The 12,572-nt window shown below is 38.6% G+C and overlaps 1 protein-coding gene and 1 long non-coding RNA gene across 2 annotated transcripts; both read right to left on the bottom strand.

Annotated features, from left to right (window-relative positions):
• Nucleotides 1-533: 533 nt before the first annotated feature.
• On the bottom strand, nucleotides 534-1,747 carry LOC111948957 (protein S100-G-like). The gene is made up of 3 exons (XM_023964229.1): nucleotides 1,529-1,747; nucleotides 1,014-1,150; nucleotides 534-933 (listed from the first exon to the last, which is right to left on the bottom strand). The coding sequence occupies exons 2-3, from the start codon at nucleotides 1,143-1,145 to the stop codon at nucleotides 811-813; spliced, it is 255 nt and encodes an 84-aa protein (XP_023819997.1). The 5' UTR covers nucleotides 1,146-1,150; nucleotides 1,529-1,747; the 3' UTR covers nucleotides 534-810.
• A 2,697-nt stretch (nucleotides 1,748-4,444) lies between these two features.
• On the bottom strand, nucleotides 4,445-6,737 carry LOC101156352. Its single transcript, XR_002291993.2, has 3 exons — nucleotides 6,289-6,737; nucleotides 4,864-5,000; nucleotides 4,445-4,777 (listed from the first exon to the last, which is right to left on the bottom strand). It is a non-coding gene; the product is annotated as an uncharacterized LOC101156352 (long non-coding RNA).
• Between the last annotated feature and the right edge of the window lie 5,835 nt (nucleotides 6,738-12,572).

Below are 12,572 nucleotides of genomic sequence, written 5' to 3'. Positions count from 1 at the left end.
AGAATTGAATCTAAATTTGGTCATCTTGTATATTTTAATGTATTGATAGATGGATAGCACTTAGGAACTCTGAAATGCCATGGTTACAAAAAGATGACATCCCCAACATTGGATTGTGGAACAAAAAATATTCTTAGTGCAAACATACACACACACAAACTAAATATTTATCGTTTTTACACACATGTGGTCCATTTTTCCGTAATTTTGGAAATGGCTACTTTATGTACTAAAGAATGTAAAACTGAAAATTAAATACTGCCGCTGAGGTAAAAACAAGTTGAACAACTTTTCAATGTATTCCCCTCAGTTTGACTGTTTCCTCTCTAAACATGTTTTGCTTCTTTTCTAAAACACTTACCCAAGAAGAGCATAATGCTTCCTGTTTTTGGTTTATATACACACAGGTATGGCTGAGGAAGAGTGACTTTAAGAAATGCTTTTTATAAATAACCTGTGGTACCGAATTATTGCTACTCTGATAGTTAAGAGAAAAAAAAGGGGTTTTGGAGAGTAAGCAACAACTACTCCTCTTAATTTGATAGAGATTCAAATTTTATTTGCATTTTGTTAGAATCCACCATCGGACAGTCAAATAACATGCAAGTACAGTTCAAACAACTTCAGGTTTCATGGGGGGGAAAGAGAAAAGTTTAGCATGGCTTGCACAAGACTACACATTATGGTGGTTGCAAAAAAAGCACATTTAAAAGAGATTCAACAGTAGTTCATGGTTGTTACCTTTTTTAAAAAAAAAACAAACACTTATTTTAAGTGAAGTAAACCAGAACTAAGAGACTGTTCTTTCCTTTAGGGGGCCAACATCAAAGCCAAGCTTGCGCATAGGACCACATACTCGTTGAAATCGACAACGCCGTCGCCATCATCATCGAGCATATTGAAAAAATCGTCCAATTCTGCTTTGCTTGAAGGCTAAAGACAAAAAAAGGTAACAGGAAATATGTGGTATTGAAATTGTCTATTTAGTGCAATTTTAACCCATGCGTACTTACAGCTTCTCCAAGCTGCTCCTTCAGCAGTTCTAAGACTTCCTTCTTTGTTAGAGTCTTTGGATCTCCTTCTTTCCCAGCATACTTGTCAAAAACCTGCCTGAGAATTGTGATTGCCTCAAAGATTGTAGTCATGGTGTCTGAAACAAACGAAAAGATTGTCATTCCTTTCCTATTCACCCCTTCAACATTTTTAACACATAAGTCCAAATATGATGTGGATATATTTTTCTCCCCTTGACAAAATCACATCAAAGCAGTCAGCTCTGCACTCCATTAAATCTTATTTTGAAGTTGCAGGATATGGCTAGAGTCCATGCCCATTTCAGATTTTTTTAGGAGCAAAATAGTTTATCTTTATTTCATATATTTCAAATTTTAAAGGGTACAATTGAAATTATTCCAACACTTTCTTGTGTAAAATTCTCTAAAACCAAATTAACTTCTGCATGCAAAATTAAAAGCATTTTGATTGACATTATATTTTGATCAAAACCAATTTTTTCCTTCTCACTTACCGAAAATTTGTGAGACTTGCTACAGAACATATAGAACAATGGAAATGCGTATAGGATACGCAGCATCGATCCTTATATGTACTCCCACGCACTTTCTTACTGAGACGCCTCTTTCGTTATCTTCCCCGGACATATCTTCAAACCAGTTTGACTAGTTAACTGGTTGGTTGGAAAGACTTTGCGAAGAATAAAACCAGTCTGTAAACAGATCCGCATGATTGTTTTGTAAAAAAGCATAAAAACGAATATAGATAGACAGGTAGACAGACAGACAGACAGACAGACAGACAGACAGACAGACAGACAGACAGACAGACAGACAGACAGACAGACAGACAGACAGACAGACAGACAGACAGACAGACAGACAGACAGACAGACAGACAGACAGGTAGGTAGGTAGGTAGGTAGGTAGGTAGGTAGGTAGGTAGGCAGGCAGGCAGGCAGGCAGGCAGGCAGGCAGGCAGGCAGGCAGGCAGGCAGACAGACAGACAGACAGACAGACAGACAGACAGATAGATAGATAGGGGGAAATGAATTTCTGAGAAAACAAATCAATTGGGGAATAAAAAACAAGAGGATCAGGTGGGCATTAATCTAAGTTTGTGGTTCTGCTGAGAGAACGCAGTCTGTGAACGGAAGTCCTCACTTAAACCCGGACTTCGTTGAACAAACAACGGGTTTGCATTTAAGTAAATATCAGCCAAACCACATTCTGAAACTTAAGCCTCGATTTTAAAACACATTTTCTTATATTCTTGCATTTGGAGTTGAATGTGTGGAGTCGTTAGCAGTAGAATCATGGGCATTGAGTTATATCACTAGAGGAGACATCACGTGAGAGCACTGCCATCTTGGTGAGGTCAAGTTACTGCTGCAGTGCATGCATGTGAACAAATTTTTTGCATAATGCCAGTTCATTGTGTGGGTGTCGGAGAAATGAGTCCACGAAGGCATAACATTACACAGGTAAATAATATATATATATTTTTTGCTTTTAAAGCTGCACGGGCTTCATTTATAGTACACATGTTGACATACATGGTGCTGCAGGGCTATTATCAACATGCTGCATGATGAATTAGCTGTCCACATAAATGTAAACTTCATTTTTGTTAAACCTATATACAGTATACTAGGACTAGGCTATTATAGTAATATAGATTTACACATTTCTGACTCAGTGACTGCACTTTTCTTGCAGGTTTCCAATGGATTCAGACTTAAGGTAAAAGTGGGCCTTAGCAATGAAAAGAACTAACCCAGATGGATCACTGTGGTTACCAACTAGTAATACAGTCTGGCTATGTTCAAAACATTTTGTGGAAACAGATTTTGATAAGACTGGCCAAACTGTTCGCTTGAAACCCGGCACCATAACATCTGTGTTACACTAACTGATCACTCACATGAATCAGTGGGATAAATCTATTGTTTTTCTTTGTTTTTTTAAAGGGGAAAATCTGTTGTTGGCTTTTGGACTTATTTTTTTTTACTTATTATTGATTTATTATTATAATTTATTATTGATCTATTATTGATTTATTGTTATCATTTAATATTATTATTGACTTACTCTTGATTTATTTCTATTATTTATTATTGATTCAACATTATTATTATTGACTTATTGTTGGGTTTTTCTAAATAATTTAAATTACATGTCAAAGTGGTCTAAAACTTCGAAATGTTTAAAAATTATTTTTAAAAAATATTTTTTAATATTTTTATTTATTTATAAGAAGTCCTGCAACAATGCATTTTTCATTAAAGTTAGTATTTATAAGGCTAACTATTTCTCTTATTTAACAGCAACAAATGATTTTATATATATATATATATATATATATATATATATATATATATATATATATATATATATATATATATATATATATATATATATAAAATATTTATTTATATATATGTATAAATATATATAAATATGAATAAATATGAATTATATAAAAGCTACTTAGATGCCACCAAAGGCTATAGAAATCATTGTCATGTGGGCGTCGTCGACCTCAGCAAGATGGCGTCGCGCTCCGCCACCGTCGGCCAGGTTTCCCAAGTCTCCTCTAGCGATATATCTCTTGATCATGGGCATTCCCGCGGAAGGATACAAAGCGCTTCTGCATTGTTCGCCTGTCATAAACTCACATTAACTTGAAGGAGACTTCATTCTGCTGGAGCTGGACCCACTCTCCTGCTTTTGCTTTCTTCTAGTCTTTTGTGATCAGTCTTAGTAAACATTGACATTTCTGCCCGTTGCGTTGTCTCCCCCCTCCACTTATTTGCCGTTTTTAACTTGCATTTATGCCACAATAAACGTTTTTTGCATGCAAAGGCTTCATATCTTACCCAGAAAACATTGTAATCCATTTTAGGGAAAACAAAAAAACTTCAGAGTTATTAGATAAAAGGGTCGACTTAAGAATCAGGAAATAGTTCACAGAGAGTTGGTTGTGCCACCCTCAGCGGCTGCAATGTGACACCCAAAAGAGAAGTCATTTCCATCAGGCACCACAAAACAAATAGTTTCTCTTTATGGCAAATATGTTCTATTATAGAGCTGAAATATTAAATTAAGAGCTTTACGGCATAATGATGGTATTGTGTCCGATGTCTAAAAAGTATTCAAAATGAACCTTGGCTTAATCTTTATCTGTATTGTAGATTTAAATATGAGCGTAATTTCTAAATAAAAGGCCAATTCTCATTTACGTTGGTGATGTTTTAAAAAAAAAAAAAAAAGTTAAATCTCTTAGTGAAAGGATGGGCTGCACATTGACAAGTCCTTTAGCAGATTAAAGTAAATCCACAAGACTGAATCTAAATTCAGTAGTAATCTTTATTTATAGGGACCTACAATTCGTAGGTTTATTTCATACTCCTGGTGGAAAAAAAAAACAATTTAGAGAAAGAGATTTTTATTTGCATTTTCTTGAAATCCAAACAGTCAAATTGCATGCAATTACATTTCAAACAAGGTCAGGTTTCATGGAAAAAAAACAAAAAAAAGCACATTTTCTCAAGAGTTTCCACAGTAGTGCATGGTTGTTACCTTTTTTTTTTAAACATTATTTTAAGTGAAGTAAACCAGGACAAAGACTGTTCTTTCCTTTAGGGGGCCAACATCATAGCCAAGCTTGCGCATAGGACCACATACTCGTTGAAATCGACAACGCCATCGCCATCCTCATCCAGCATTTTGAAGAACTTGTCCATTTCTGCTTGTTTTGGAGGCTAAGGATAAAATAAGTGAACACAATAGGAACATGTTAAATTGACAGGTCTATTTAATGCAATGTTAACTCATGGATTGTACTTACAGCCCCTCCAAGCTGCTCTTTGAGCAGATCTGTGAGTTCCTTCTTTGTCAGAGTTTTTGCATCTCCTTCTTTCCCAGCATACTTGTCAAAAACTTTCCTCAGAATTGCGATTGCCTCAAAGATTGTAGTCATGGTGTCTGAAACAAACCAAAAGATTCTCATCCATTTCCTATTCACCCCTTCAACATTTAGGATTGTCAGACTCTAACCAACATTTGAAAGTGATGGGCGTCACCCAGCTGGAGTCAGAGACGATTCATCTGAACAGCTCAGTTTACTGTTTAAAGTCCCTCCAAGTCCCGTTACAAATCGTCTTGTTGCCGTTTTTTTTTCCATAAACTTAGGGGCAGATGTGACTCACCAGGAATTTTTTTCAAACACTTAAGTCCAAATATGATGTGGATATATTTTTCTCTACTCGACAAATGCACATCAGCGCTGCACGCCATAGATTGCTTTCTCTTAAAGGCCTGTTCACACCGGGACGAATTTCGCCGGCGATTTTCGCCGACGTTTAACGCCTCGTGACTAAACAAAGGGCACCAATGAGAGTGTGCACACCGACGCGTAAAAACGCCACGCGTCAAAAAAAAAACGCCTCGGGTTCGTTTTTTTTTTTCGACGCGTCGCGTCGAAATCTACTCGACCAATGAGAATGGCGCTTTTGCTCACGTGTCTGGAGCTTCTGAAGTTACAGTAAAACACAACTTGGGGGCGCTCAAACACAAAACTGCCTTGCTGAGCACACATACCAGCGAAGAAGATAGACGCCAAGTAGCGTCTACACAGCCGCGAAGCAATAATGACGGACATTCTAAAACATCCCCGAACCAAGTACCAGTTGGAGCTACTGGTGCTTGAAATATTCATGTTTTCTTTGTTTGATTCTGACAAGCGTGTAAATACTTGCTCTCTTCTTCTGAGTGAAAAGCGACTTTAAGAAGCGTAAAGTTGCGCAGCGCCACCTTGTGTACAGGAGTATTTCTGTTTTACATTAAGCGCCATCTAATGTCAGGGAATGAAATTGCATGTTCACTCCACTCATCGTCAGCGAAAATCGCCTGGGTGTGAACACAAAAAACGTGGCGAAAAACGCTGGCGAATAACGCCTGGCGAATATTCGTCCCGGTGTGTACGGGCCTTTATTCTAAAGTTATAAGAAATGGCCAGAGTCCTTTAATGCCAATTCAAAGGTTTTAAATAAGCCAGATACTATCATTTATATTTATTTAGAGTTTGTTCAAAGTTTAAAGGATAAAACTGGAACAATTCCAACAGTCTTTTCCAAAATCCTCTAAAATCAAACTAACTTCTGCATGCAATTTAATCCAAACTTTTAAAAAAAAGTTTTAAAAGTAAATGCATACAAACGAATGTATTTTAACTTTGTACATTGATCGAAACCTATTTTTCTTTCTTACTTACCGAAAGTTTGCGGGACTTGCTTGACCAAAGGAGATGGACAAAATGGAAGTGAGGAGGAAATGCAGACTGGATCCTTTTAAATCCTCCGACACACCTTCTTTCTCAGAACCCACCCAAATTGTTTTGTTTGTCGCCTATTATATGTAAACCAGTCAGACTAGTTTTTTTTTAAGTGTGGTTGTTGTCAGGGGAGTGGTACCCTTAAACTTGTTTCAAAAAGTTTGTGCAGATTCAAACCAAATGGAAAAACTGCAAAACTTCAGTAAATAGATGCACGAAGAAGAATAGAAAAGAAAAACTCTTTGAAATCAATTTAGGAAAAATAAGAAAATAATTTGATAAAGTTAATGTGGGATTACGATCAGGTGTGAGCGAAGCAGGTGGTCGTAAATCACAGTTTATGCCTCCGCTAAAAAAAAGAGACCGTCCGTGAATGGAAGTCACTGGGTTCCTCCCGCTTGTCCTCAGCTGAACCCGGACTTTGTTAAAAAAGCTGGTTTGCATTTATTTCGCAGCCAAAACACATTCCTAAACCTTTTGAAACATATCTTTAAATACAAATTTTTCCTCTAAACTTGAATTTGGGGAGTCATTTGCAGCACAAAACACGCGCATTGCCGCGGAGGGATACACAATGCTCCGCATTGTTCGCCTGACATAAACTTGAACCAGAAGGAGACTTTTTTCTGCTGGAGCTGGACCCACTCTCCTGCATGTAATCGGCTGTTGTTGCATCCTTTCTTTTGGTCTTTTGGGGATGTATTTAAATACAACAAATCTTATTCAGAATTTTTAATTTTTTAAATTTGTTTTGTTGCTCTTTTGCTGTCCCCCCCCCCCCCCCCCGTTGTATGGTTAAGCAGATTAACCATACAACAGACTTCATATTTTACTCATAAAAGTACAGTATTAGGAGAAAAAAATTCTAAGTTATGGTATATAAAGACTGATATATAAAGAATCAGGAACTAGTCCACAGAGAAAATGTGATCACTGTAATCCAGGATTTCTTATTGCAAAGGACATGTGGGTAGATAGCCACACGCCCTCCGAAAGCGCCTGCTGCCGAGTCAACGGTTCCTGCCATTGACTTTGTGTGACGTCATCCATAGAAAATGCCTTGCTTCTGGTTCCAACCAGTTGATAGATCTATTTGATTCCTTGATGTTAAGTTTTGTAATTTAATGTTATGATCAATAAAGTTTGAGAGAAAAAGTCCATTCTCGTGATATGTCAGTTTTTTTTTTTTTTTTTATTGAACATGGAACTAGACTCCTCAGTAAGCCGTGATTGGTCCGTCTACATTTCCATGTCAACCAATCTCTCTAAACATGTCAGAAGGCCACACCCCTTCCCCTAAAAGCGGGCTTGGGAGAATATGTCTATCAAATGTGCAAGGCCACATATCTAAATATAGGTAAATATGTTGGAGCTCGTTGTCTTCAAAGAGCACACCTGCACACAAAAAGTCAAAGTCCCACTCCGATCATCTTTTGATCGTTCCCAGTGGTCTTTTAATTATGATTTTTACCATTTTAAGCCTAAATTTAAAAAAAACTGTTTTGTTTTCTAGAACATAGTTACTGCAGAGTGGTAGTTCATAAGAAACATGCCTCTGAGTTGTGTGTGGGACTGTTGACGTCCCATCATCCCTTTGTTTACACGTTCTCCCAATTCCTTACAGCCCTTCACCCCCAACCTAATACTACTGGTGCAACAAAAAGGATGAGCAATATTGAAGCTATCCAGCTGTACAGTTATGATCCATTTGCCAGCTCAGACGAGGAAGACAAAGACGAATGATGTAGCAGAGTAGGGAGCTTGTTGCCCACTGACTGTACCACCTACGTTACTGCTACAAGCTATTTCAAAAAGCATCTGCTACTGTTTCACGATTTGAATAAAGAAATACTCAAAAGCGCAATTTTTAGGATCAATGTCCTTATAATGAATGGAATGTCCTCCATAATTAGAAAATGCCACAAGAACATGTAAGAAAATACAAATTCTGTGATTCCAGTTTCACATTAAAGTCTTTTTGACAAAAACGCTCTATTAGAGAACTGAGATTTTACATGAACATCCATAGGGCATAATTATGGTGCATTGTGTCATATGTCTAACATTAAGTAAATTTAACCTTGTATTAATATTGACCTGTATTGTAGATTTAACCAGAATGAACACAACCTTTAAATAAAGGGGTTATTTCTTCCCATCAATATTGGTGACTTGTGTCAAAATATTGAACCAACAGAACGTCTTACAGGTTACTGTTTGCTTGGCTGCTTACAGAAGGTCCAACATTGCTCCAATTCAAACACCACATTCTACATGATGCAGCAGGCATGCATGCATGTCTGTCCAGACTTGACTGTTTAAAGAGAATTGTGTGTTAGCTAAAGGGAGGTTTTAGCAGCTCTTTGCTGACAGTTTCAAGTCTACAAATATTAGTTGCATTTGTTCAGATATTTCGTTTTTAGAAAATAGATTCAATTTGTGAAAGGGGAGCAGAAATATTATTTAAAAGGGTGATCTAAGCTTAGTTGAAGACAATTACCACTCATCAAATAGGTTCTGCCACTGCTGAGAAAATAGAGAATTAAGAAAACCCCTTGGATAAGACGTGAAAAGTCTTCAATTGAAAAAAACTAAAATACTAATTTTAGGCTTTTTAACCATCCTGAATGAATGATATTCTTCACAGATACATTTATGTGAATTATGTATAAGGCCAATGTAAAAAAAAGTTTTTAGTTAAACAAAAAAAGGTTTTTTAAGTTTAAAGTTGATGCAACATTTCAATAGGTTTTGTTTTTTTCTGTGTTTTTTCTTCTTGTCTTGATGTTAAATTTTCTATCTTTTGCCGGCCTAAGACTAGGAACTGTTTTTGAGAACTTCAAGGCTAAAAGAGTAAAATGTTCAAATATCCCAAAAAACAAAGCAAAATTCTTTACCTTAAGTGAGATCTTATGGCAGACCTTGTTGCCAAGGATAATGGATTATTTCAAATACCTATTTATTTATTTATTTATTTACAGGTCCTGTCCAAGCCCTGAGCTTACCGATAAGATGTGTTGGACAGATGTTCCTGTTGAATCTTCTGACACACAAAGTGTATATTGATTGATTTGATTTGATTTAAGTGTCATGCACTAATGTGCGCAGCCCACGTGGGCTGATATGACACTGGAAGACAAAATACAGAAATAATACAGGCTCAAAAAATAACAGGAAAGGAGAGAATGGGATGTAAGAGATTGGAGATAAGGGTAAGTTTATTCATTTCTTATTACATATTACATTATTCATGTATCTCTTATTCATATATCTTATATCTCTCGTTATTCATCTTATTTACTTGTAATTTGATTTTTGTTTATGTTAGAAAGATATTTTAGCTACTTTTTGGTAAAATTGTGCAAAATGGACACCCACCTTAAATATGAACAATGTTGAGCAAACACAGGCTGTTGTGCAAATAAGGCAATGTATGCATTAATCACATTAGTCATACCCACTCTGCTGACTGTACAAAGAGAGAAAAACATTCACCACAGCCTTGTACTAGAGTCAGTTATGATCAATTTAGAAATTGGAGTACAAATTTATAACTAACCCAGTGAGCTGGAAGCTCTTTTTTGCTTAATGGTGAATCAGCCTCTGCCTGTTTGTAGGTAGTAAACTTCTGTCGGGTAAGGTAGCTACAATGAAAGCCAACTAATTATTTTCAAGAGAAACCGAAAATAATGTTGGTGAAATCCACAAGTGTCTTTTAGTTTCAAATATTTACTCACAGATTAAGAATAAAGACTTTTTCAAGCAATGTTTATTTTACCAACGAGCAAAGTGTTCACTCTTTTTTGATTAACGAACCATATTTAGTTAGATGATGCTGGGTGTTTTTTTTAATTAAGATATACTTAATCCAGTGGGCTTATGTCTCTCTTTATGTCGTATAACATACAAACCCATTTTTGCTGCTGACAGTTTACAGTGTATGCCTGTCGTCATGGTGTCTGATCCTGATTGTACAGTGGCATAGACTGGGGCTCAGTCCAAGTGTGTGCAGTTTTTGGGTGAGGGTCTGTGGGATGATGGTGTTGAAGGCTGATGTGAAGTCCACAAAGAGCAGGCGAACGTACGAGTTTTTGTTCTCTGGGTTGGTGAGGGTTGTGTGGACCACAGAGGAGATGGCGTCCTCTATGGATCGGTTTGACCTGTACGCATATTGGTGCAGGTCCTTGGTGACATCGATGGATTCTGTGATGCGGGTCATGACCAGTTTTTCGAAGCATTTCATGACTGTCAGTGTCAGGGCCACCGGCCGATAGTCATTCAGACCCGTCACTGAGGATGTTTTGGGGATTGGAATGATGATGGCGGTTTTCAGGCAGGTGGGGAACACTGACTGCTTCAGAGAGGTGTTGAATATGTCTATCAGCACCTCTGTGAGCTGGTGTGCACAGTCCTTCTGCACCCGTCCAGGGATGCTGTCGGGTCCAGCTGCTTTGTGACGGTTGATCCTCTGGAGGGTCCTCCTAACATCCGCGGGCGTCATGCTGAAAGGCTCTTCGCCAGGTGGGATGGTGAATCTGGTACTGGGGGGTGGGGGGTGGGGGATGTTGGAGTCCTCAAAGCAGGAGTAGAAGAGGTTGAGTGCGTCTGGTAGAGAGGGGTCCTCAGGGTATTGTGCATCTCTGGTGTTGTAGTTTGTGATTCACTTAATGCCCTTCCACATACTCGGGGGATTATTGGACGTAAAGTGTTCCTGGATCCTCTGAGCATATGCAGCCTTGGCCCTCTTTACCCCAGCGTGCAGCTCCATTCTCACTGCTCTGAGTGCCACCTTGTCACCAGACTGGAATGCATCATACCTGTTTTTCAGCAGAGACCGCACCTCTGCGTTCAGCCAGAGTTTCTGTTTGGGATAGTCCGTTGCAGTCCTGGTGCTGGTGACATCCTCTGTGCACTTTCTGATGTACCCGAAGACTCCTGATGTGTAATCCTCCAGGTCCACCTCCTCCTCGTGCAAAGCTGCCTCCCTGAAGATCTGCCAGTCTGTGCTGGAAACAGTCTTGAACAGCTGGTGCAGCCTCACTGGGCCACACTGTGATGGTCCTCTGTGTTGGTGCCTGGCGTCTGAGGAGAGGGCGGTAAGTAGGGACCAGCATGATTGCAATGTGGTCTGAGAAGCCCAAATGAGGATGGGGGGACAGCTCTGTATGCGTCCTTTTTGTTGGTATAGACACAGTCCAGAGTGTTATTTCCTTGTGTTGGAAAGTCTATATGCTGGTGGAACTTGGGCAGAGTGTCTGTCAGGTTTACATGGTCAAAGTCCCCTGCAACCACGTAAAAGGCCTCGGGGTGCTTGTGCTGGAGCGAGCTGATGTTGCTGTGTAGCTTCGTTAGCGCTTCGTTAGCATTAGCCCCCGGCGGGATGTAAACAGCCATGACAAACACCGCCGTAAACTCACAAGGCAGATAGTGTGGCCGTTATTTAACAGTCATATGCTCTATCGCCTCGGCACAGTGGCTGTTGACCACTGTGCAGTTCGTACACCAACTTTTGTGGATATAAACTCTTAGATGTAAATTTAAAGTATTTAAACCCTTTTTTTCCTTGTAATTTATCTAAGATTTAGCATCTTTGAAAATTAGAATAAGCCATTGGACAAGTAAAAAAGTGAGTTTTAGCACAAATGTCAGGCTTTATAAAATTTTCTTTACATTCACTCAATCTTTGGTTGGGCTTCTTTTATGTAGGAATTACTGCATCAATCCATCGTGGCATTGGGGAGATCAGCCTATAGTACTGCACTGAGTATAATGGAGGTCTAGGTTACTTTAGTAGCTGCCTTCAGGTCATCTGCATTCTTGGATGTGCTGTCTCTCATCTTCCCATTAACAACAGCCAATAGATCTTCTTTAGGATTCAAGTCAGATGAGTTTATTGGGACAATTATTTACAGTAACACCATGGTCACTGAACCAACTGGTGGTACCTTTAGCAGTGTGAGGAGGTGACAAGTCCTGCAGAAAAATGAAACTCGGATCTCCGTATAAGAGAAGGCAGCATTAAGTGTTCCTGGTAGACAGCTGCAATGACTGTGGACTTCAGAAAGTACAGTGAACCAACGACAGCAGATGACATAGCAGGGCATCGAAACTTTTCATGGACTTCTGGGTCTCTCCACACTCTGGGACCTTAATTTGAAATTAAATGCAACATTTCCTTTCATCTGAACAAGGACTTTCCGGGTTATACAGGTATTCCACCCTAT

Source organism: Oryzias latipes, chromosome 16 (genome assembly GCF_002234675.1).
Source record: "Oryzias latipes chromosome 16, ASM223467v1".
NCBI lineage: Eukaryota > Metazoa > Chordata > Actinopteri > Beloniformes > Adrianichthyidae > Oryzias > Oryzias latipes.
Note: the sequence above shows the minus strand (reverse complement) of the source record. Positions and strands in the feature narration are given on the sequence as shown.

Coding starts and splice junctions, on each gene's coding strand:
- LOC111948957 (XM_023964229.1), bottom strand. CDS start 1,145: ATGACTACAATCTTTGAGGCAATCACAATTCTCAGGCAGGTTTTTGAC. Junction 934..1,013: donor AGGAGCAGCTTGGAGAAGCT/GTAAGTACGCAT, acceptor TTTTGTCTTTAG/CCTTCAAGCAAAGCAGAATT.